Genomic DNA, 25694 nt, shown 5'->3' on the forward strand with positions numbered 1-25694 from the left:
GATGAAGCAGGGAGACAATTGCAGTGATTAGAACGAGAAACTGGGCTGGACGGCACTGACATTTCAGTGGTGGTGTTCTGTGTGTGTGTGGGGGGGGGTGTGTGTGCATTTTAAGGTATGCCCCAACAGCTGTTATTATCACAACTGATGAGTAATTTTTTTTAAAGTTTTTTTTTATTTGAGAGAGGATGAATGAGAGAGAGAGAGACAGAGAAAGAGAGCACAAGCAGGGGGTGGGGCAGAGGGAGAAGCGGACTCCCTGCTGAGCAAGGAGCCCTATATGGGACTCAATCCCAGGACTCTGGGATCATGACCTGAGCCAAAGGCAGACGCTTAACCGACTGAATCACCCAGGCATCCTTCAACATTTTTTTAAAAAGATTTTATTTATTTGAGAGACAGAGAGAGAATGTGCATGAGCAGGGGCAGAGGCAGAGGGAGAGAGAAAAGACTCCCCACTGAGACGGGAGTCTGATACGGGGCTCTATCCCAGGATCCAGAGATCAGGACCTGAGCTGAAGGCAGACACTTAACAGACTGAGCCACCCAGATGCCCCTTCTGCTGTACATTTTGAAAGAATAATAGAACAGCAAAAAGGCTATCAAATGAATAAAGTCATAGTCCTAGAGCTGCAACAATTCCATGGCCCTTGACCCAATTTCAAGAGATCCACTCCTGCCCCAAGTTTTGCCCCAGTTGACAGAGATGCGTATAAATACTGTACTCAAAAGAGACACTGGAAAAAGAATTGCCCACCTTTTTTTTTAAGTTTTTTTTTTAATTTATTTATGACAGAGATATAGCAAGAGAGGGAACACAAGCACAGGGGAGCTGGAGAGGGAGAAGCAGCCTCCCTGCTGAGCAGGGAGCCCTATATGGGACTTGATCCCAGATGCTAGGATCATGACCTGAGCTGAAGGCAGACACTTAATGGCTGAGCCACCCAGGCGCCCCAAGGATTGCCCACTTTTAAATGGAGGGCCCGTTAAACAATCCAGTTGCCGTGTAAGAGAGCCCTCTACTCCCAAACTCTGACGATCACCTTCAATAGTGACAGGGCTCCGAGAATTTGCCTGGTAAGCGACTTCCAATAGTTCCTTAAATCAACAAGGAAAATTAAACTACACTTATAGGGGGAAATTTCTACCGTGCTGGTAGATATCAGAGCAACTCTATTTACTTTACAGCCCATCATTATACATGAAACCACACCATTATACATGAAGAACTTGGAGTAATAAAAATATTTTAGCAGTGGAAGTTTCTAGTCAAGGTCAAAGAATTCCTTTACTGGAATCTATAACTGTCATTACCCTTGGCCCTTTCTCTGAAAGTCATACCTTTCTATTATGTGATATTGCCCTTGTGAATTTCCTAGGTAGAAACCTGCTTTCTATATTAGAAGGCCACATAAAATTTTCCTCGGGAGAAATAGAGTTTTCAGACTCATCAGACACTGAAGCATTATGTGTTTTCCAAGGCCAAATTGATTGTCCTGAGGAGACTATTAAATTTGATGGAAGTGTAGAGCAATAGATGTCTTTGAAATCCTTGATACTCTATGGGCCTCTTCCACAGATGTGGGGAAAAAAATCAGAAGTACCAAATCCATTAAAATTCAGACTGATCTGTCTAAACTGCTTCCTCCCTACCCCTTAAAACCTGAGGGCAGGGTGCTGGGTGTCGGTTAAGCATCTGCTTTTGGCTCAGGTCATGATCCCAGGGTCCTGGGATTGAATCCCACATTGGGCTCCCTGCTCAGTGGAGAGCCTGCTTCTCCCTCTCTCTCTGCCTGCTGCTCTGCCTACTTGTGCACTCTCTCTCTCTATCAAATAAATAAATAAAATATTTAAAAAAAAAACCTGAGGCCAGAAAGAGCTCACCCCTGTAATAGAAGATTTAATAAGTCAGAGGCTTATTCCCTGAACCAGTCCTTGCAATACTCCTGCCTTGACTATGAAGAAACCCCATAGATGGAGATGGAGATTTGTATAAGACCTTAGAGCCATAAGACCGTGATACTGAAAATTCACAATGGTAGCGTAGTGAGTTCAGCTATGTCCCTATACGCTAAAATAGGAGAAAGACAGTGTAGAAGAAAGTAAAATTTACCAGGTGTGCCACCTGCCCTTCACATCATTATTTTATTGCTAGCTAGCTCCTATCACCCATCAGTCTCATCTTTTATAATATAATAATTTTTAATTTTTGATAATGGAAAACTTCAAGCATATACAAGAGTAAATATGGCAGGATAAGAGACCTTCATCTGCTCATCATGTAACCTCAACAACTATCAACACTTGGTCAATCTCTTTTTATCTATACACATATCCAATTGTCTTTCTGACTGGATTAGTATCATCATTTTTTCAGAGAGAGAGAGCATGTGCATGGGAGGGAGGAGGAGCTGAGGGAGAGGGAGTAGAAAGAAACCACATGCACAAAGGCTTAGCCATATACCAGTTAACCAGTGCCTACAGGAGAGCAAAGCCAACAAAACCCTGCACCTTTATCCAGAAAATGTCTAGTAACTTGCTGAAGTTTAAGTTTCCAACTCTGTAGTTACACTATGGTTATCATCCATGCCAGTGGGATACCAAAGCCAACTTTTGCAACAATGCTATCCAGAAAATTCTTTTTTTTTTTAAAGATTTTATTTATTTATTTGACAGACAGAGATCACCAGTAGGCAGAGAGGCAGGCAGAGAGAGAGGGGGAAGCAGGCTCCCTGCTGAGCAGAGAGCCCGATGCGGGGCTCGATCTCAGGACCCTGAGACCACGACCCGAGCCGAAGGCAGAGGCTTAACCCACTGAGCCACCCAGGCGCCCCTATCCAGAAAATTCTTAATATGTTACTGAAGTTTAAGTTTGCAATGTTTTAAAGTTCATTCCATATGCTGGGGTGCCTGGGTCGCTCCGTGGGTTAAGCCTCTGCCTTCAGCTCAGGTCATGATCTCAGCGTCCTGGGATCGAGCCCTCCATCGGGCTCTCTGCTCAGCAGGGAGTCTGCTTCCCTTCCTCTCTCTCTGCCTGCCTCTCTGCCTACTTGTGATCTCTGTGAAATAAATAAATAAAATATTTAAAAAAGAAAAGTTCAATCCATGTGGATAATGGAATGAAAATTGAAATGGAAGCTGGATACGGGTGAATCCCATTTCTCAATTTATTTTCCTACATCCAAAAGCAAATTACATAAAACTTGGAGCCTGTTCCCTCAGAGGATGACCGTGATAGCTCAGTTTTCTTCAAGCTTTAGGTCTCTAAGTCTTTAACAAACTGACTTTGAGTAGCACTGACTCTTGGTGGAGTTAGAAGAGAAAGCTTAAGTGCTCTTCACAGAGTTCACTGCATTTAAAAATGCTCTAAGAATAAGGTTTTTTTTCTTTTGTTTTATTTTAAAGATTTTATTTTATTTGATGAAGAAAGATACAGTGAGAGAGGGAACACAAGCAGGGGGAGCAGGAGAGGGAGAAGCAGGCTTCCTGCTAAGCAGGGAGCCTGATGCAGGGCTTGATCCCAGGACCCTGGAGTCATGACCTCAGCTGAAGGCAGACACTTAACCGACTGAGCCACCCAGGCACCCAGAATAAGGTTGACATATAGTAGCTGTGACAGTTTCTCAGACTTCCCTTGTTTTTGATGGGCAGGTTTGAGGAGTACTGGTCATTAACAAAATGGGCACACAGGGCAAAACTAGTCCCAGGGTTTTTATGGCCAGTGTGTTGTCTAAATATTAAATCTGAATGAATTCAGAAATCTGCCACTGGCTCACCAGTTTTTGTTTACAGGATTATATTATAGCCCAGTATATTTTCATAGGAAAAACTCTGGGAATTGCTTCAAGAAGCTGTTGACTTACTATTTTGCTCTTTTGATTTATCTCTAGAAGCATGTTTGGTGGGCTCCCAAAAATCTTAGGTAGGGACTCTCCAATATATTTCTTGAAGCCATTTTTTTAAAAAAGGTATTTATTTATTTATTTGAGAGACAGAGTATGTGCACAAGAGGGGGGAAGGGCAGTGGTAGAGGGAGAGGGACAAGTAGACTCCCCTCTGAGCACAGAGCTGAAGGCGGGGCCAATCCCAGGACTCTGACATTATGACCTGAGCTGAAGTCAGATGCCCAACAGAGACACCCAGGCACCCCCTGGGGCCATTTTTGAGCAACTTCTGGACTCACTATCATGTTAACAGACTGGTAAAAATCAGGTAGTCTAGGAACATAGGCACCAAGAAAAAATTTTAAGTTCTATCATTTTAATTTGGTCCTTTCTAGGGTCTGGAATATCACTTACAATAGCTCAAAGTTTGGCTTGAGACCAGAGTTTAAACTCTTACTGAGGCTAGGATCCCTGGTTCATTAGAAGGTCTTATCCTAAAGGACAGCTGAAATTTAGAAGGTTTGGAGGGAAAGGGCAAGATCAAAGTGGTTAGTGGGTTCAGAATAATCAGGTAGGGGAGGTTGAAGAGGAGCAGAGGGATTCGTTGGAAGTTGCTCAAGTCACTCGTGTTAGTCAGAGCTTTGGTCTTAAGTTTTTCATTGGTTTGTTGTAATGATTCTTCTAGAGAGTCTATTTTATAGTTGTTTTGTCTTTTGGAGGCCTCTGTACCAATCAAGGAATACATTCCGTTGTTGGAATAGGTGCCCCTATGTGCCTTTTTTAAAAAGATTTATTTATTCATTTATCCTAGAGAGAAAGAGAGAGAGAGCGAGTGAGGGGAAGGGGTAGATGGAGAGGAGAGAGAGAGAAAATCCCAAGCAGACTCTGCACTGAGCATGGAGCCCGACTCTGGGCTTGATCCTACAAACCATGAGATCATGACCATAGCTGAAACCAAGAGTTGGACAGTTAACCAAGTGACCCAGGCACCCCCCAAAAGTGTAACTTTTTAAAAGGAGAACACAGGGCGCCTGGGTGGCTCAATGGTTTAAAGCCTCTCCCTTCCACTCAGGTCATGATCTCAGGGTCCTGGGATCAAGCCCCACATTGGGCTCTCTGCTCAGCAGGGAGCCTGCTTCCCTCTCTCTTTCTCAGCCTGCCTCTCTGCCTACTTGTGATCTCTCTTGCTCTGTCAAATAAATAAATAAAATCTTTAAAAATAAATAAATAAAAGAACATAAATACAGTAAGATGAACTAAACAGATGTTGCTATATTTATTTAAAATGACAATGGCATGTTTCTTTCTGTCTTATAATACAGGATATTTTTACTTTCTGTTTTCTTTTCCAATAATACTTCTGTGAACTGCTCGCAGCCTTTAGGACATCCTTCTTTTCTTTCATGTAGCAGTAAAACTGAATCCAGTCAAATATAAAGTTCTCTTTGACTTGCAGCTGTGCTCTTACCAAGCCCACATTACATCGATTGCTGGTGTCAGTCCAATGCGATAACATCAACTGAAACAGCCTCTCAGCACAAACATTCGAGCATAGAATACTTTGGATTTTTACTTACGAGCAATAGCAGGCTTTTGGATTTGTAGGAATTTGTTTCCAGCTCTCCAAAAATGTCCATCCATTTTTTGTCTATAGGCTTCTTTTGGTAGATGAGCTGTTTGTCAATCAGGTCCTTTGCATCTATAAATTCATCAGAGAGGTTGTCTGTGTCTCAAATGGAAACACACTGGATGTCACTGTTAAGTTCAACCTCTCTTCCTCAGGGAAAGTGGTTTTCAAACACAGACATATTTCAATTGTGAAATTTAAATTGGATTCCAAATAAGTTATCGTTCTAGGAAAGAAACGGAGAAAGTCTAATTTAATTTGGTTGCACTTTTCTGGCAACATTTAATTCAGTTCTGAAGCAGTCTTCTTTCCAAAAAATGAATCATTTTTTCACTGTATGAATTTTTGTTGCAACTTATACACAACATCAAACATCAAATAACTCAGGTGCAGGCAGCTTATCTTTTTCTAGGCTCCCGATAGCTTCTTCAAAGATCAAAAAGCAGGTCTGGAGAAATAGCATATAAATTTCTGTCATATTCTAACCCTCTTCTCCATTCTCACCTTCAATGGATTTCCAAATTAGAGAAGGATATTCATCTTTTCCCACACTTTGAAAATAGGATTTTACTGATGGCCAACATTTTAACATCTTTTCTATGGCTGGCAACAGTGAAAATCATCTTATAGGCATATGTCTTGAGGTGTCTATCTCCTTCCATTTCGAAAAGTCAAAAGTCTCATTAAGTGCTTCTACATGTTTTCAGGAAACTAAAGTCACCAAAAACTTTCATTATGAAAGCCTCAGTGTTGCAAGAAAGCAAATCACATCCCTTTTTTAGCAGTCTGTGGTGTATAAGAACATTTAGCAGATGAGATGTTTTCTTTTTTTTGGTAAGAAGTTTATAGACTGAATGGAGTTTGCTGAAATTTACATCTATACTCTCTGCTGAATATGCGGATAGGTGAGCCAAATCTAGTTTGTATTGCTTTTGTATTGTTTGCTTGATCTTTTGTTTATTGTTTTCTAAGGTTTCATTAAAATCTTCATAGCCATCAAGAAGACAATTTGAAACTTAATTTTTAAAATCAAAGTACCTAAGAACTAGAAGGAACAGTTTTATTGCCATGATGTAACACATCATTTGATATACTGTAGAAGGCATGATTATTTGTAAGATCTTACAGAATCAGGTGTACGCTGTAAGGGGCCAATACAACTGTGATCAAATTCACCCCTCCCCCTTTTTAAAAGATTTTATTTATTTATTTCACAGAGAGAGACACATCGAGAGAAGGAACACAAGCAGGGGGAGTAGGAAAGGTAGAAGCAGTCTTCCCACAGAGCAGAGAGCCCAACGTGGAGCTCGATCCCAGTATTCTGGGATCATGACCTGAGCCGAAGGCAGTTGCTTAACCAACTGAGCCACCCAGGAACCTACCCACAGGACGTTTTAGTTACAACCTCTGAATCTGGAAATGTAACTTTACCCAGTTTCAAAGAGCAATCAAGGGAGCCAAAAGATAACATTTCTGTGGTATGCCTCTGCTAATTCAGCAGCTGCTTTTTTTTTTTTTTTTTAAGAGATAGAGAGCCCATGAGCCTGTGAAGTGGGGGCATGGGTGGGCAAAGAGATAATCTTAAGTAGGCTCCATGCCCAGTGTAGAACTCAACCCTTGGCTTAGTCCTGACATCATGATCTGAGGTGAACTGCTATTTTTGATTGAGCATTGGTGTCTTTTTGAGAGATGAAGACTTTCCTTGATTCAAAAGTACTTGCTTGTCTCATTCCAGACTTGTGGTGCTCAGTGTCCACGTTCTCCTATCCTCTTCTCCACCATGCCCAACCCCAAATTCTTTTCTCACAGATTGTACAGTATGCTCTCTTTGGATCATTTGCCTCCCGAATCCAGTTGTATGTGTCCTTCCATCTGTCATTAAAATAATACAGCCATTTAGTCTTCTATTTTTGGTATTGTCTGGGTCATGATGTTGATATTGTACTCACTCTCATGTTCAGTATCTCAATTCTTAGAAAACATGGCACAATATTCACAAAGTTAGAAATTAAACCAGCGCTATCTCCCTCCAAAGCACAAGTGTTAACACTCATGATTAGAATTTAAGTTGCTCTGAAAGGATGCTACCATTGATACATGATTGTGAATCACAAATCATGGCTGCCAGTGTCAACGGTTAATAGAAGGCAGATAATCACTGGATTCATCTGTCACTAAAAACGGTGTTGTCTTCCTTTTAGGGGGGAGCATAATATGGGTTTTGTATCTCCTCCCTACCCCCAATCTATGGCACTCACTGCTAAAACCAGGACTTCACATCCAGGAAGAGTTTCTTGTAACATAGGACTTTCAGGGCCAGTCCCAATCTAGTGTGGTTGGTCACGAAAAATAGAGTTGATTACCGTCCCATTTCCACCAGTGAGAGCTTGTTTAGTATTTTCAGATCTGCTATTTTGACATAAACAAGCTAAATTTAGCTAGATTTTCTGAGAAGTGTAGTGTAAGGTAAATAAAATAAAAACAGTTAACCAGATCTTTCTGGCAATAGTTTTTTGGGAAGGTTCTGTTTGGATAAATCTGGCTTATCTACAACTTTGCATTATTTGGTATACCTGTTCCAAAATTCCATTCTTTAACTACAAGAACAGTTCTGAGACCAGGTAGCAAGTCAAGGTTGCTATTCCCAAAGAGTCAGCTGTGCTGACTTTTGCTATTTCTAATAGCTCCAATGTATGTAGAAAAGACGAAAACAAACACTCCAACATATTCCAAGAAGGCTAAGAATGACAAATCAAGCATGTACTTTATTATAAAAGCAACATAAAGGTGATTACTTATGTTTATAAAATACCTGACATACATTGTTAACTACAGTAAATGTAAAAAAAGGGGGGGGGCAGAGAAAAAGAGAGAGAAAGGAAAAGTTAATACCTTTCCTCCTAGTCATTAGTTGACCTAAAAGCTGAAGGCAAGGGGCACCTGCGTGGCTCAGTCCTTAAGCATCTGCCTTCGGCTCATGTCATGATTCCAGGGTCCTGCTTCTCTTTTTTCTGTTCGCCCTGCTTGTGTTCCTTCTCTCACTCTCCCCCTCTGTCAAATAAACAAATAAAATCTTAAAAAAAAAAAAAAAGCCAAAGGCAAGATTTGTTATAGCCTGCTCAGAGCTGCTAAGCGAACCTTAAGTCGTTAAAAAGTATTAAAAAGGTTCTACGAACTGCCTGCAGTATATTACCCCCCTCACCCCGAGCCCTTTAACAGTCATAATTAATCTTTAACCCTGAGGGGTAAGAACGATGTCCACTTAAAAATAGGCTATATGGATTACATTGTCCAGTTTTGCCTACTAATCAGCTAATGCCCCCCCTTCAAAAGCACAAAGCTACAGATGTTACGCATCAAAGGAAATCAAAGAAACTAAACGACATAATCTTGGTTCCTAGCTTACTCAAATACTGTAGCCTCATATGCAAAAAAGGTGAACCTTGCGTCCCTCTTCACGACAAATGACCCATGCAACCTTTAACTTAAGCAAAATGGGGTTCTGCTCTGCGATCTCTTCCTGGATCTCCTCCTTCAACCGCTGCCTTCTTTCGGGTTCGGGGGCCGGCTGCGACTCCGACGCCCGACTCGAGCCGCTGGAGCGGGACCGAGAGTTCTGAGCGGGAGCCCGTCCACAAGTCGTTCATGTAGGCAAGACTTCATTGCTTCCGGCTTTTGAAAAGGGTCACTTCCCCAAAACCCAGATTGTCTCCTTCACAGCGGCTCCAACCTGGATGACCTTCCCGCAAAGGGGGTATTTGGCCTCTTGAGACATTTGTGGCCGTCCCAACAGCCGGAATGACCCTGGCATCTAGGGGCAGAGGCCGGGGATGCAAATAAACACCCTATAGTGCACAACAGGACAAGCCCTCATAAAGAAAATTATCTGGCCCTTCCCCAAGGGGAAAAAAGGTCAAGTCTCAGAAGCGCGCCGGGATTCGGACTTCACCGCACCGCACCGCACCGCACCGCAGGCACTCACCCCGGACCTCCCCGCCTCCTTGGAGTGACTCCACCCCTCCTGGAGGCGGAGCTACAGCGAGGGCGGGGCCAGGCGCTGAGAAAATAAACAAGACTTAAAAACAGAGTGGAGGCGGGTACCGCAAACATTCACTTTTCGGACCACGCGGGACCCGTCACTCTTCCTGTCACCCTGAGATAACTGAGGAGCCAACCGCAGCACTAGAACACTTACCATCTCACACTGAACGGATACAAAGGCCCAACATACACTTTCCTTTCAAAGGAAGAGCGACTTGCCACGCCTCCCCTGGACGGGTGCACTCAGCCTACCACTCCTGATGTGCAGAGGCGGAAAGAGGGCGGTGGACAGCCCCGGCCGCCCGCCAGCGCCGGGAGCAAGCACAGACCTCGGCGCGGTGGGCGTGGCTCCCTCTGGCCCTCCCTCCGCTCTTGGCCCTCCCTCCGCTCTTCTCCCTCCCCGCTGTGCTTCCTCAGCCCCGCTCCCCGCATGCGCGACCGAGCTCCGGGGGGCGGTCCTGTTTCATCCGGGTACCCGGTGGCCGGTGGCTGTTTTGTTTTCTTGGCTGAAAACTAGGAGAAAGTGAGGCGGCCCCGCGCAGCACGACACCGGGCTCGGGATCGACTGCAAGGGCGGGGCTGGACGTAAGTGTCGGGCGGGAGTGAGGGGGGTGGGGGTTGCCGCCACAGCCTTTCGAGAGTGCTCGGGCCCGGGGCGGTCTGCCGGGCGGGTGCTGATAGGGTCGTTATCTCCACCCTCTGGGAGGCTGCGGGCTCGGGCTGTGTCTCTCTAGACCCTTCCCGGCCGCTTCCTCCGGGACGGCCGCGTGCGGATCCCGCTGGGCTACCAGATAGCGCCCCTCCCCGGAACGTCCCAGGATCCGTGGAAATGACCGAGGTTCCGTTCTTGAGGGTTGGAGAAACAGCCCCCGAGAGGGATTGTCACCCATGGGCTCCTTTTTGGAGGAGGGTGGCCGAGCTAGAACGAGTTCCCACATCCTCTCAGCCCGCGTCCACTCTAGACCTGGGGTCTCGGGGTCTGGGGGCGGGCTTTGCGCAGCAGGGTGCCGGTAATAAACCCAAGAAAAATGGACACGGATGGTTGGGGCGGGGGCATAGGGATGAACCGAAAGTAACACATCCTGGATTGCGCTTCTTTCCAGGGAAAATTAAAGGCGAATTTTCAAAAACTGAGCTTGGTTCTAAAGCATATTAGCACTGGTTATAATCCCAGGTGTTAATATTTAATGCTTAAAAGGGATGTTACGATTGGACTCCTTGCTCTTTTTTTAGAATATTATGGTTTTTGGCCAGTCAGGGTTGCTGACTACAGAGTAGCTTAACAGAAGGATTCAGGTTCTCTGTCGGAGTTTGGGCGTGTCTTGATAATTAGCAAGTTATACATAATTCAGGCTTTTTCAGTACTCTGAAACAGAGATAATTTCCGGAAGTGTTTTAGGCCGGGTCTGCATAGCCAGGCTCTGAGGAATGCTTTATGTAATTTGTTAGGTCGGCTGTAGTTATTCATATATGGTAATTCAGCAGTGGATTTTTTTTTTTTTTGTCTGAATTAATATTAGCTTCAATTTTGTGCTTTCTTTTGACTGGGAGCCATCTGTTAGAATCAGAGACAGAGATATTAAAATGAAATGGGTGTTCTTTATATAGAAATGACACCAAAAATCAGGATTGGTTCTGGAAAAAATAATGAAGTGAAAGGAAATGATGTGAGTAGAAGACCTGCAGTGTAGTGTCTAATTTCTTAATCTGAGTGTGAAGAAACACATGTTCTGTGTTAAAATGTGTAAATTCCCAAGACAAATATTTTTACATCTGAGTGCATGCTTTAACCGAGAGCCAAAGTTTATCTTTTTTCTCTCCTCCATGTTAGTGCAATAACCATTATAAAATTTTTCCATATTTGGATACCCACCTTTGTTCATATTTCTTAAATATACCAAAACTATCTTTTAAATTAAAAAAAAGCTAAATGAGTCCAAATTTTGTTTTCCAAAGTTTTAATGTGGAAATTGATCAAAAATTAAATATTCTGAAAAAGTATATGTAGCCAAGATAAAGTATTTGACTTTCATTAAATTATTCCTGAACTGTTAATTATTTTCTGGGAACATAACTCATGTTTGAAGCAAGTAAATAGAAGTACTTTAATGGAGTTGATTTTTTTTTTTTTTTTAAGTGACCTGAAAAAAATGTCTGGATTTCTAGAAGGCTTGAGATGCTCAGAATGCATTGACTGGGGGGAAAAGCGCAATACTATTGCTTCCATTGCTGCTGGTGTTCTAGTAAGTGTCATTGATAATTTGGGGCTTCATTATTTTGTTCTGTTTGTTTTTATGTGTTTTGAATTCTGTATGATGTTTTTAAATATGTACTATTTATTTTATCTTTGACCATTAAATTTATTTTAATAAACGATGTTTTGTTTATGAGGGAGTTAGAGTTACTCCATTTTAAGAGTTAACATTACGGTTTGAAAAATGATTAGTAGAGTGATTGGTTTTCTTTAAATGCATGTTAAAAATGGTATATAAGATAGTATGCTTTATACATTTATTCATTATATGGATTTATTCATTATATGGATAATGCCTCCTTTTTATGAGTCTATTAAGATACCAGGAAGTGTTTAAGAAAGAAACAGATCAAAACCAGTGGAGAGATATGATTGTATTTTTTCATAATCCAGAGTTAGTTTTCTTCTCAATCTCATTAAAAAGCAAAAACAAAAGAAAAAAACACACAGGAAGCTCACTAAAGTGTATTGCCTAGAAGTAATTTGTAGTTAAAATTTTTATTTACATTGCAAATCCCTCAACGCATCTGATCCTTGTGTTTTATACTTTTATGTTGTCATATGCTCTAAATAGTGGGTTTTAAATAAACAAATAAAAATCTAAGTTTAGGGGCAGCTGGCTGGCTCAGTCAGTGGACCACACAACTCTTGATCTTTGGGTTGTTAAGTTCAAGGCCCATGATGGATGTAGAGGTTACTTAAAGTCTTTTCTTTTCTTTCTTTTTTTTTTTTTTTAAGATTATTATTTATTTATTTGACAGAGAGAGACACAGCAAGAGAGGGAATACAAGCAGGGGGAGTGGGAGAAGGAGAAGCAGGCATCCCACCGAGCAGGGAGCCCAATGCAGGGCTCAATCCAAGGACCCTGGGATCATGATCTGAGCCCAAGGCAGATGCTTAACGACTGAGCCACCGAGGTGCCCCTTCAAAATAAAGTCTTAAAAAAAAATCATTAGAAGGGATCTCTTCACTTTAATACTTTGCTTTCTTTTTAGCTAATAATATGAAATTACTGTAATTTCTCATTAGTGTCACTTTTTTATGTCTTAGTTTTTTACAGGCTGGTGGATTATCATAGATGCAGCTGTCATTTATCCCACTATGGAAGAGTTCAACCACTCATACCATGCCTGTGGTGTTATAGCAACCATAGCCTTCCTGATGTAAGCATTACTGTTCATGACACTACTTAACATAGATTGTCACAAAATAAAAATGTCTTCCCTATAGTTGAGTAGAGTTCATATTTTTCAATGTCATCAATGTACTGGACATGGTTTAAAGGTCAGCTTGCAGAGAAGGACTGGCAGATGGCTCAGCAAGGAAAAAACAGGAGCAAAGAAACACTAACCTAAGAACATCTGCATTTTTTTTTTAAATACAAAGCTTGTTTTAAATGTATTTGTTTGCCAAATAATGTGGTTGATACAGAGATCATTTGATCATTCTAAAACTTAGATTTGAATGAATAAATTAAGACTTCATATTATTATTTAAAAAGTCAGGGTGCATGTAGTCAGCATGTTTATTGGGCACCTACTATATGCTAGGCACTGAAAATAAAAATAGGAAACAAGATAGACACAGCCCTTGCCCTCAACGAAGCTTCCATTGTAGTGGTAGACACACACACATACACCCACAATTGAATTTTGACATATATATATATATATATATATATATATATGAAATAGGTATAAAGTTCTATAACTTTTTAACAAAATATATTGTGAACATTTTCCCATGCTATTTAAATTTTGAAAGGATACTTCTAAAGAAAGCAAGGCTGTCTCAATTTAGAATGGTACTCTGTAAGAGTCAGCAAAAGACTTCCTATGTTTGGAACCTGTATCGGAGATCAAAAAACAAGATTTTACCACTTGAATCACTCTGATAATATCTTCAGAGCAAAAAGTTACTGTTTTGCTTACTATATAATTTCTCCAAACACTGGACATTAGTACACAATTATCACAAAAAATGCATTCCAAAGCCAATTTTAAGTAGTTTTTGGATTGTCCAGGGACCTTTCTGTCTCTGTGTTTTGTCATGCATGCATATTACATGTTGAGTATGTCCCCTGTGTACAAATGGAAAGCTAGGTAGGGTCGTTCCATCTCAGCAAGGTGTAATTTTGAGAATTTCACTCTCAAATTTTAATAGGCAAGATATAATCTTGAAAAATTATCCCTCAAATGTTACCAAGCATCAGAATCACCTGAAGGACTTGTTAAAAGTCAAATTGCTACGCCCTATACCCAGAGTTTCTGCCTTAGTAAGTCTAGGTTGGGGCTGGGGAATTTTCTTTCCAATCAGTTCACAGGTGATGATTCTGCTGGTCTGGGGACTATCGCTGCTGCTTAGGGGGATCATGTTGAAGGGACTCGTTTAAGTTTACTTGAACCCATTACTCAAGGCTCAGGAAGCCTAACCTTAAATTTGAGGTACTCTAGTTTATTGTATCTGGTAATTTGATGTCATGGGTATTTTCTCTTGGGGTCAAAGACTGTGATATCTTGGCTTTATTTTATTCATACAGGATTAATGCAGTATCAAATGGACAAGTCCGAGGTGATAGTTACAGTGAAGGTTGCCTGGGTCAAACAGGTAAATAGGCGTAAACAACGTCTTACTATACATCCTTAAAAGTGAGAATATACATGGCAGGGCCATCATTCTAACTCCCGTCAGATCAGAGATAGGATGGAAGTATATCTAGGGCAGAAGTTATAGGTTTCAAGGCATAAGGTACAAGTCACATTTAATCTAGGTTGGCTGTAGAGCACAGTGTATGCAGTCTTGAGTTTATAGCTTGTGCAACAAAATGTAGATATAAGTGTATATGGTATAAAGCAAAGGACAGTATGCAATAAAGAGTATAAGTGCAAAATAGACTTTATAGACCTGAAGGTTTACCATATAAATTATTTTCTTCTCTTTTTTGTCAACTTTATTTGATTGGATTAGCATTTTGAAATAGTTCAGAATCATAGTAATTTGGGTGTGTTTTGAAATATATAACATAAAATTTACCCTCTTAACCATTTTTAAGTGTAGAGTTGAGTAGTGTTAAATACATTCACATTGCTGTGTAACCAACCTCCTGAATTCTTTTCATCTCGCAAAATTGAGTAGAATAATAGAATTTTGGTGCGTAGGTTCACCGAGTCCATTCCTCCTCAATTGAGCAGCTCCTGTCCCCTGGCCTCCATTGCCACGCACCTGGGTGGGGTAGGCTGAGTAGAGGATGTGTGTGGCACAGCCTCCTTGAGAGTCCAGCTTACACCAGGACTTGAGGGATCATTGATTCAACAATTTAAGTGATAAACTTATATTATATCCATACAAAAAATAGGCAGAATTCAAGTGACTTTTTTTTCTTTTTCTGTCTTTTTTTTTTTTTTAATGAAACAGGAGAAACTTCAGTAGTCAGCCCTGATCTATACTTTCTTTGGTTCACGGTCTCTGTAGATGAACTGAAGGAGAAGAGATACAGAAACTCTAATCTGGCATGATCATAAACTATAAACAAATAGACGAATGGTAGCAGTTAGTATTAATAATAATAAGCTAGTAATAGCGAGGGCTAGGACTAGAATATGGCCATCACATCTGTAACTAAAATTTGTTAGCTAACACAGCTTTGGGGATCGAGAGCCAGTTGTATTTAAGACTACATCTGTGACCGTCAGCTTATTATTTCTTTCTTTTTTTTTTTTAAAGATTTTATTTATTTATTTGACAGAGATCACAAGTAGGCAGAGAGGCAAGGCAGAGAGGGGGGTGGGAAGCAGGCTCCCCAATGAGCAGAGAGCCCAATGCAGGGCTCAGTCTCAGGACCCTGGGATCATGACCTGAGCCCTAGGCAGAGGCTTTAACCCACTGAGCCACCCAGGTGCCCCAGCTTATTATTTCTTAACTCTTCTTTTGTTTCATGTTTTGGAGATGAAATCAGAAATTAAATATAGCATTCTGTTTGGTTTATTGAACAAGGCAGTGCTTTTATTTTATTAAAATGTATTTATGCTAATTAAACTCATCTCAATTCATTTTAGGAAGTCTAAGGACTGTTTATTTTATATTAAGTCATAAATATTTTATAAATGTGATTTAAAATTTGTCCTCCTCTGTTAACATAATTTTAATGAGGCTTTCCTAAGTGCCAGTCACATTAGTTTGAATTTATTTCACTGCCTGACTTACCTGGAAGTGAAGTATGGTAGTATGTTTAGATTCACATATCACTGAATATGAATTTTTAGTTAAGTATACCTATGTTATTGCTTGGAAATTCTCTTGGAGGAGTTTAAGTTTTGGAGTACGGTTTCTAAAAATATATGGAGAATGAGCCCGTAAATATGTTGAAACATATTTTGTGAGATTTTTTATAGGATGGTTGAGGAATTTTTCTCAGTATACATATTTAAGGAGATTAATTATAGGCACTTAGAATATACAGACTAGCCAACAAGAAAAAGGCCAACGTCTGCACTCATGAAAGATACTCAACACATCTTCCATTCTTATTTTAGACTTTAAATGGCAACTACACATTTTTTCTGTTTTGGTTTTTGCTTTCCTTTTGAAAAGTTAATTGAACTGGCTGCTGCTGTATGAGAAACAATGCGGGTAAAATGTTACTTCTTTTAAGGGGCTCGCATTTGGCTGTTCATTGGATTCATGCTGGCATTTGGATCTCTGATTGCATCTATGTGGATTCTCTTTGGAGGCTATGTTGCTAAAGGTAAGAGAAAACAGTTTACGTTTTACTTTGATGGAATACTGAAGTTGTGCATTAGGGTTGGTTATTTTAGAGCAAAGCTTTTTTTCATACAGATGGGTCAGCTACTAGCTGCTAGCATTTGTGCCTGGGAACTCCCTTTACCCTATCAGTATTTTGTTTTGTTTATTTGGTATCTTTTTACTATTCCTTTCTTCTGTATTTTTTCTTCTGATCTAGAGCCTGGAAGTAATGGGACACAGCTCCAAACCTTGCTTCTCTTTGGCTTCCCAAAACCTCAGAAACAGAATATATATGTTCTCTAGCTATTTGGCAAGTTTTGACTTAGTGAATGATATCCATGGAAAGCTCTAACATCCTAGAATTAAAATGTATTTAGCTAAGCCTCCCTTGTACTATGACATCATCTCCTTTTAAATAGAAAGTAAATTAACAGTTCACGTACGTCTGCTGTGGAAGGCCGGTGTAAAGCAAGGCCTGCAGGAAGAGGCCTGCTTTTAGATCCCTGTTTGAAATCTCACCTTTACAGACCCCAGAAAAATATGAAAACCCCTTACTGTTCCAGGTAAAATTGACTCTGCTTCTTACAGTAAAAGTTTGGTATTAATGATCTGCAAAAACTAGACCAGCAGAGATCTAATCTAGCCCAGATTTTAACCCTTTATTTCTTTGAACAGAATGTAGTTCTTGGATTAAAATTATGGGTTTCCTGAATTTTTATTAAGATCATTTAAGTCTTATAGACAGGACTGATAGGCACTTTAATATGTATTTTTGTAATTGTTGCTTATATAATTTATTACTAAAGCCATGTTCCCAAAAATGTAGAAAAGAAAGAAACTATAATAATGTCCTGCTTTTAAGTATTTTGGTATATTTCCTCTGGTCTCTTATGTTTTTGCGTAGTTATAGAATAAATACGATTTTGAACCTAGGTTTTTGCATTTTACATGATATCCTAAGTAGTTCTCTTGCTGCTACAAAATTTTTATCACCATCATATTTTAAAAACAAAAATGTTACTATCATGTGAATTCCATAGTGCTTGTTCATTGTAGAATACTGGAAATATAAAAAAGCTCAAAGAAGAAAATAAAATTATTGATAATTCTTCTCTCCCAGATGCAACTATTAATACAGAGCCCCTCTTTGTAGAAATGTGTTTATCTCACAAAACTTTGGTATTTTCCTAAAGACTTCTGGAGCCAGGTTATGCTTTAAGAATTATTAGCAGGAGATCTATAATTTTATAAGTTGCCTTTCTATAGGATCCTTATGAGCCATTCTAGTGCTAGTAGTTACACTAATGTGGAATAATTTAATCTGCCCTTGAGGTAGTGAAGTTTCTGCAAACCAGTTGTTATAGTAATCAGATTAATTTAAAACTATTCTGAGAAATAGTTGATAATTCATCTACTTAACATGCTTGGTTTGTCAATTAATGATAATCATTGATAGCTCCAGTAGTAGAAATTTATGAGGATTTCAACTTCAATCTGGGATGAATTGGAAGAAAATGTTCTTCTGGCAGTCTTGCCCATCCTAGCTAATGGTTTCTCTGTCCCTCCAAATGTTCAGGTCAAAAACTGGGGGATTAAAACTTATCAGAGATGATACTTCTCTTTCTCTTGTACCCCACGTTCAGTCCATCAGCAAATCCTGTTGATTCTGCTGCTAAAATATATCCTGAATCCCACCACTTTTTTTTTCTTTGGAAGAGAGAGAGCCCACAGGCACGTCCTTGTGCACAACCATGGAGGTGGGAAGGGGGAGGGGCCGAGGGACAGAATCTTAAGCAGGCTCTACGCTCAGTACAGAGCCCGATGTGGGGTTTGATCTCACTACCCTGAGATCATGACCTGAGCTGAAATCAAGAGTTGGATGCTTAACCAACTGAGCCACCCATCACCACTTTTTTTTAAATACAGTTTTTTGTTGTTTTTTTTTTAATAATCTCCACCCAGTGTGGGGCTCCAACGTACAACCCCCCTAGATCAAGGGTCACATGCTTTATCGACTGAGCTAGCCAGGCGCCCCCTGAATCCCACCACTTTTTACCATCTCCATTGCTACCACCCTTGTTAAATCTTTTAGTCTCTTGTCTGATTTCCAGGAACAGCTCCCTCACTGGTTTCTGTTTCTCCTCTTACCTCCTTTTGTCTACTCAGCTCAGCAGCCAGGGGAATCCTATTAAAATATGTCATTACTCTCCTGCTCAGAACTCTCCAGTGGCTTCTCATCTCCCTTAGAGTGAAAATCAAAGCCCTCCCTGTGACTGCAAGGCTCCACGTGATCTTCGTGCCGCACCCAGCACTAACCCACCCCTCATTCTTCTCTGATCTGTGTCCTGCTTTCTCTCTGTCGCCCACTTGGCCATTCCTCTCTGTGCCAGCCCACTGCCACCCCTGGCTTGCTGCCCTTGCACTTCTGCTGCTTCTGCGTGGGGCTGCCCGCCCTTCCTGCCTATCCTTTCGTCACTGTCACCTCTCATGAGGTCTTCCTGGCCACTTGGATAAAATGTCATCATTCATCGCACTTCCCTTATCTCTTCTTGCTTTATTTTTTCTCCTCACTTACTTATTCTCTATGTTGTTGAGCTTCATGAAGATGAAAAAAATTTTGCCTGTTTTATTTACTGCCATATTCTCAGCACATTACAGTGCTGAACATGGTATGCACTTGCTAAATATCTGTGAAATGAAGGGAGGGAGCTTTCACTTACTACACCAGTGCTAGACTCTGTCACATGTATTATGTCATGTAATACTCGAACCAACCATGTTTACCAGAAAATTCAATTATGTAAGGCAGGAAACTTGCTATTCACCAGTGTATCAGAAACTAAATGTTTTGAGACCATGAACCTCTGAATATTACAACTATTTTTTACAGAAAAAGCCATCGTATACCCTGGAATTGCTGTATTTTTTCAAAATGCCTTTATCTTTTTTGGGTAAGTTTCTTTTACATTCTTTATCCTATTATTTTTAATTTTTTACTTCAAGGTTTTACTTATTTGAGAACACGAGCGGAGGGGAGGGACAGATGGAGAGGGAAAAGCAGACTCCCCACTGAGCAGGGTGCCTGATGGGCGTGATCCCCAGGACCCTGGGATCATGACCTGAGCCAAAGGCAGACGCTTAACTAACTGAGCTACCCGGGTGCCCCTGAATTCTTTTTTTATAATTGTTTATGTTACTTACTATATTAGTTGATTAACTTACCCTGTCCAGTGCCCCTCCCCCATGTTATGTCATAAAATATGAAGAATGAGACTGAGAAAAATAACAAACACACGTTTGTTGTTACCAACCTTGGGAACATATGCTGATTTTTTTTTTAACCGCCACCAACTCCCCTTTAATGAACTGTGATTCAAGTGATTTACATAATACTGACAGTTTCATTTTAAATCTGTATTTCTAACAGTTACTTTCAGTGAAAGCCTGCTTAAAACCTTTTCTCCTTAAAATTTTGTTTCTGAGTGCATTTTATAGGTCTTTCTAACTTGGTGTTATTAGAACTTATGCATGATGATATTTGAGGTATGTAGGAGAAGCCCTAACATTTTTTATCCTTCTGCTGCAGTGACAAATTAAGGGATTACTAAAACTCCTGAGAACCTTAATATTTTTATTAATGATCTTTTCTAATGTTCATTCCTTTCTGGGTACTAAGGGCCTGCTGTTTTCCCTACCCTTAGCCTTCCACCCTTGCCACTCCCACCATCCCCTCCACGCCCCGCCCCCCAAAATCTTCTTTTTATGCTCTGCATCAGAGATTCTTTTTTTTTTTTTAATAAAAATTTTATTTATTTAAATAGAGAGAGTGGGGCGGGGTGGGCAGAGGGAGAGAGAATCTCAAGTAGACTCGACCTTGAGCATGGACCCTGAGATCGTGATTTGAGCTGAAACCAGGAGTAGGATGCCTAACTGACTGCGCCAGCCAGGCGCCTGCGTCAGGGATTCTTAACCGTCATCCTGTGGGTAGGGTTCTGAAGATGGGAAAGCACCAGACATTTCCGTAGACAAGACGCTGCTGTTTCTGCTTGTTTCTAGGAGGAGAGTCTATGGCTTTCATGATTTTCAAAGAGGTCCCTAATCCAAAAAAAGGTTAAAAAACTACTCTATTCTAGGACAGTCTATTGTAGGACTGTTCCTTTTCTGTCTCTTCCTACTGACCGCCCCCCCCCCAAAACGAAACCTAAGCCCCATATCTACTTGAGCCACTCATGAAATGCTGACAGTTAAACTTTGGTAACATTCAGCAGTGGTATTCAAACTTTCCTCCACCAGGAATTCTTGCAGTTTTATAAAATCAGTTTGGAAGTAAGAAAAATGTGAACTTAGATGTGGCAAGGTATACAGCGTCTTTGGGTCTTTCCTTATGTCCTGAAACTAATGGAGAAAACCCAAAGAGTTTAAACAACAAGAATAAAAAATTCAGCCACTGTTATTATGCAGAAAACAATAATGACCAGAGTTTATTGAGTAATTACTATCTGTGAGGCACCATTCTTAGTATTTTACCTATATGCTCAGTGAATTCCTGTAACAACTCTGAAGGTGGCCCCATGATTATCCCCATTTTATATGTGAGAAAGCAAGCACAGAAAAAACAGGCTCCTTGTTTGAGATCATGTGGCTAAAACGGAAGCTGTCTGACTCCAGAGTTTAGGCTCTAGCTACAAGGATGAAGACGTTTGAGATTTGGGGTGAATTCAGTTGATGTTTTCTCTTTTTGCTGTCCTCAGCTGGTTGTTTAGCATGAGTTCTCTTTCCCTCCTCCCTCTTCCTTTTTTGGGAGTATAACACTGGGAGTTCGGGAGTTTGGGAGTATAATACTTCAAAAATACAGCATGAGGAAACCTCATTTCTCAGCTTATGAAATAAAATCTGGGTATGTTTGTTATTTTGTAGGGTAATGTAGCATGTTTATGAGAAGGTCGGTGTGGATAGGTAGGATTTCTTTTCCTTTCAAGCGGCAGTGCCAGGGCCTGGACATCTGTACAGATGGCCCCCAAGCATCCTGAGCTCACTACTCCAGTGTCTCCACAGCGTGGGAGGTGCACGGGGAACTCAGGGCCCCACAACTTCAGCCAAGGGAAGGTAGTGTGAGGGTGTGTAAGAAAAGCTTCAGGATGGAGTTGTGGGGAGGGGGATCTACTGAGAACCAGCCAGGGAGGGGCAAACAGCAGCCTTCTTTATCATTTACCCTGGCAGAGAAAAAGAATAAAGCAAGTTCCACCTTAAGATGCTGCTGTAGCAGAGAAGTCACTGTGTCACCGGAGTGGGGAACAGAGGATTGAGGGGGAAACACATGAGTTCACGTAGCAGTTTTCACATGGCACAAAACCTTGGAAACCAATCATTGACTGGTCTCAAATTATTTATGATAAATTCCTTTTATATGGAGCAAGTTTGGTTTCTCATTTGGTACTGTTGTCCTTCTGCAGACTTAAAAACTATGGTTTCTGAAAATACTATAAGCAAATTGAAATTAAATTCAACTAATAAGCACTGCTAGTGGAATAGTTGTAGCAGATTGCCTACCATTCTGATTTGCAACAGGTAATACTCAGCAGCCCCTGAGAAATTACTGTTTCAGAAATCAGACACAGATGTCAGTACCAAAGGTGACCATCTGACAGTGTAGGAGGGACTGGCTTTTGTCCAAGAAACTCTTCAGATTACAGTTTACATCTGTTGACTAGTATTTTGAAGGATGTCTCATCCAAGCTATCTGGAGGGTAGAAGCCTGCTATTAACCAGAAGATCAGAGATCAGAACACCTTTTAGAGCTTTATGAAATCCTTTATAAAGAGAAGTTAACATTCTTGCAAGAGAGGGTACAATTTCCTAGTTGCATTTTTGTTTTCATCAAAAAACACTGAAGTATTTACCTCCTGAAAGGCTTATGAAAGCCATTTTAAATTGATCATTACCATTATACACTTAACCTTGAGTAGACCCTGGGGCCTGGAAAACACGAGAAAACAAATGCAAAGCAGCCCATGCCACTGTCTACCCCCCTCTTCAGTTTCTCCCTCCCCCTTGCCCGCACATCCAGGGCCTCTCAAACGGCCTCGGAAGGGTCTCAGACTTGTTCACTTTCTGTTGGGTCACCATCATCCCTTCCTGAGCACTTCACATCCCTGATGGTTCTTCCCTTGGATCCAGTTTTCCTGTGTCACTTTCTCTTCTAAAACATGGCTCTAATTCTGTCACTTCTCATCTTAAAATTTTTCAAAACTTGGAGCTGTCTACAGAAGAACTCAATACTAGTGGCCCTGCAGCCAAATTCTGTCCACGGCTCTGTTTTATTTATTCAGTACAGTATTTTCTGTTTTATTGAGCCAACATTTAAAACTCCAGAGACTTTTACATTAAAATCTGAAGTTTGGGCTTTTCCTCAAAAAGTGGAAGATCTGACAGTCCTGAGCCTTGCCTAACAGCAATCAGCTGGAGATGGATAGTTGTTCCTTTAAGTCGGGGCACATCTCCGTATAATCCCATTTCATGCTGAGTATCAGTAGCCCCCGTAGCAGAACGTACAGGCGGACACCTGCCCTCTTGACTCATTTAAGGCATGTAAGGCCCCTGTGGGCAATTAGCCACCCTGGTCAGTTGGTTTACCAAATCCTGGCCACTGCCATTCCCTATCTTCCTTGTCTCTTAAGCTATAATCCAGCCATATTGGACTCCTCCCTGCTCTAATGCACTTCAGGTATCCACGTGTATCCAGAGATCTAGATGGAGACCTGTATCTCCTTATGCCTATAATTGCCATCTTGCCACTCTTAAGCTGAAACTTTGAGGACAGCTGTAGACCGTCCCCTACCTAAACCCTGGATGGCAAGTTCTTTGTAGGCATATTCCTGACACAGCTGTCACTTGGGCTTTCCCTGAGGCCCTGTGGTCTTTTATTCCCTTTGCCTCTTGATACGTTGTTTCCGCTTCCCTTGTCACACTAGCTCCTGTTCCTACCAGTCTCCCATTGAAACTCCTGCTTATCCTCCAAAGCCCATTCCAAATATTACCACCTCTGTAACTTCTTTCCTAACACATTCAGGCGGAATAAATTCTATGTGTTTCTGTGTTCTCTCAACATTTGGTAAATACACTTCTCCCCCGCCACACACACACCCCTCCTCTGCTGTTAGCACATTGTGTCACCAAGAATGTGAGATGTGAGCAGCTTGAGGGCAGGGACACCATAGCTTATGTATTTTTATAGCCCAGCCATCTAGCACATCATATTCAAAAAAGGTTTGTTGAATGAACATGATAAAATTAGACATACAGTCTTTCTATACTAAACATTGGTTAACTTTTTAAGAGTGGCAGAAGGCTCCAGTACTCAGAAGTCGAGGATGTGGGAAGCACACGTTCATTTTCTGTTCTGATACGTTCCCGGTGTTTTTCTGTAATACAACTCATCAGTCCTTTGTTGCTAGTTTCCCACCATCCTCCCAATCTCACATACTCTTTTTTTCTCCCCCAAACTCAACTAGATGTGATGTTTCTTATTTTATTTGCAGAGGACTGGTGTTTAAGTTTGGCCGCACTGAAGACTTATGGCAGTAAGAGCATCCAGCTTGCTTCTGCACAGCAGCCCCGTGTGGGTTTTTTACTACTCACTCCCAGTTTTTTGTAATGCCATTTTCTAAACTCATTTTTGAGTGTAGTCTTCAGCTTCAATTTGTGTAATACTGAAATCATGAGAACTTCCTATGTAAACAACAGCAAAAATTTATTGTGTGCATTGGACTAACTTATAAAATGTTGAAAATATGCCACATGAGTAATTTTTATTAAGTTTTATCATGGTGTAATTTGCAAACATAAATTACAAAAAGAATTATGGATGCATCTTATATGAGCATTTGTCATAGCCAAGGTCCAAAACTACAAATTAAAGTGCTCTGAAGATTTAATGTGTCTAAATGTGGCCTCTTCTGTGTCAAATGGTAAATGAAATATAAACATTTTCTTGTTTTTAAATCTATGCAGTGGTCAGAATTCTTTCTTGCTATATGTTGTGTTTGATCTGTCTGCAAACATTTCAGTGTTAGTAGCCATTGAGAGTGTCCCAAGGGGTGAGTGACCATGTTGGAAGAGAGAAGCTCCTGATTCAGCCACGAGGCTGCTCAACAGTGTCCCTTCGGTGCCCTTGATCGGGGCTGAGGCCTGACAGTCACTCAGCCCAGATATGTGGTCGTGGTGGGATGCTGACAGTCACTCCCCGTCTACCATTGAAGGAAAGAGGAAAAAGATAGAGACTGGACACTAGTCTTTACTCAGGCGACAATTTTTTTTGTTGTTGATTTGACAATAAATTGAATTCCAAGTTTCCCTGTGTCTCTGTATTGAACCACTAACCTCAAAATAGACCAGCAAGGTCAGTTAAAGTTACAAACATATACTACTGAGAACTCTGACAGTCTGTTCCTTTTGGAACCCTGCTTTCTCTCAGGCTCCCTCCCCCCTTGGCAAAATGGGAATCTTTTTTTAAATGAGCTAGTTAACTATGGGATACATGTTCTTTAGAAATGCAGCTTGAAATGTTTTCTTTCATAAAACTTGCTACAGTTAGCCCTTCCTGAAACACAGAATATCTCCTAGATGGTTTAAATTGTGGTGCTCTTGTCCACACCAGCTACGTGATCTTTCACCTTGTACATCTGGAATATCGCCTAGGCATCCAGACACACTCAGAGAAATGGCCATGTTGCTGCCATCCCGTAGCCATCACCCATGGTGGGTTTTCAGAGAGTTCAAGGACATCTGAGAGGTTGAAGGTTCACCTCTTTTTACAGTTGGGGGAACCCAGGCCGTGGAAACGTAAATGATTTTCTCAAGGTCACAGAATTAGTTTTGTAATCTTGAGACACTGTATTTCCACAACTGACCACATCTTTCCCTGCAGTCAAATTCAGAATATACCCAGGGTATAAGAACTACTTTGTGAAACTGCTGGAGTAGAAACACAATGTCCATATTATAGGACTAAATATAAGTGAATTCTTAATTTTTCCCTATTTAATATTCTGTGTTCAACGATTATAGACAAGAGTTCACTGGGTGGCATAGCATGCTTTGTTAAGCATGAGAAAGAATCTAAGAATTGTCAATAAAATTGAACCAA

General features: G+C 40.9%; 1 protein-coding gene and 1 long non-coding RNA gene across 3 annotated transcripts; one reads left to right on the forward strand and one right to left on the reverse strand.

The window, feature by feature from the left end:
• Positions 1-5129: 5129 nt before the first annotated feature.
• Positions 5130-9826, reverse strand: LOC116871215. 2 transcript variants are annotated; one of them, XR_004383360.1, is made up of 3 exons: positions 9707-9826; positions 8404-8562; positions 5130-5737 (listed from the first exon to the last, which is right to left on the reverse strand). It is a non-coding gene; the product is annotated as an uncharacterized LOC116871215 (long non-coding RNA). The 2 variants fall into 2 exon arrangements; XR_004383359.1 differs by lacking the exon at positions 9707-9826 and adding an exon at positions 8918-9322.
• Positions 9827-9985: 159 nt separating this feature from the next.
• On the forward strand, positions 9986-24554 carry TMEM50A (transmembrane protein 50A). The gene is made up of 7 exons (XM_032863799.1): positions 9986-10137; positions 11690-11795; positions 12857-12969; positions 14346-14413; positions 16458-16550; positions 19440-19500; positions 24088-24554. The coding sequence occupies exons 2-7, from the start codon at positions 11703-11705 to the stop codon at positions 24131-24133; spliced, it is 474 nt and encodes a 157-aa protein (XP_032719690.1). The 5' UTR covers positions 9986-10137; positions 11690-11702; the 3' UTR covers positions 24134-24554.
• Positions 24555-25694: the final 1140 nt, after the last annotated feature.

This window comes from Lontra canadensis, unplaced genomic scaffold (assembly GCF_010015895.1).
Source record: "Lontra canadensis isolate GAN:19392208 unplaced genomic scaffold, GSC_riverotter_1.0 scaffold25, whole genome shotgun sequence".
NCBI lineage: Eukaryota > Metazoa > Chordata > Mammalia > Carnivora > Mustelidae > Lontra > Lontra canadensis.

Bases quoted from the DNA above. Each gene is read 5' to 3' on its own strand.
- TMEM50A (XM_032863799.1), top strand. From the start codon at position 11,703: ATGTCTGGATTTCTAGAAGGCTTGAGATGCTCAGAATGCATTGACTGG. The intron at 12,970-14,345 runs GTAAGCATTACT...TTATTCATACAG, and splicing joins GCAACCATAGCCTTCCTGAT to GATTAATGCAGTATCAAATG. The intron at 19,501-24,087 runs GTAAGTTTCTTT...TTTTATTTGCAG, and splicing joins AATGCCTTTATCTTTTTTGG to AGGACTGGTGTTTAAGTTTG.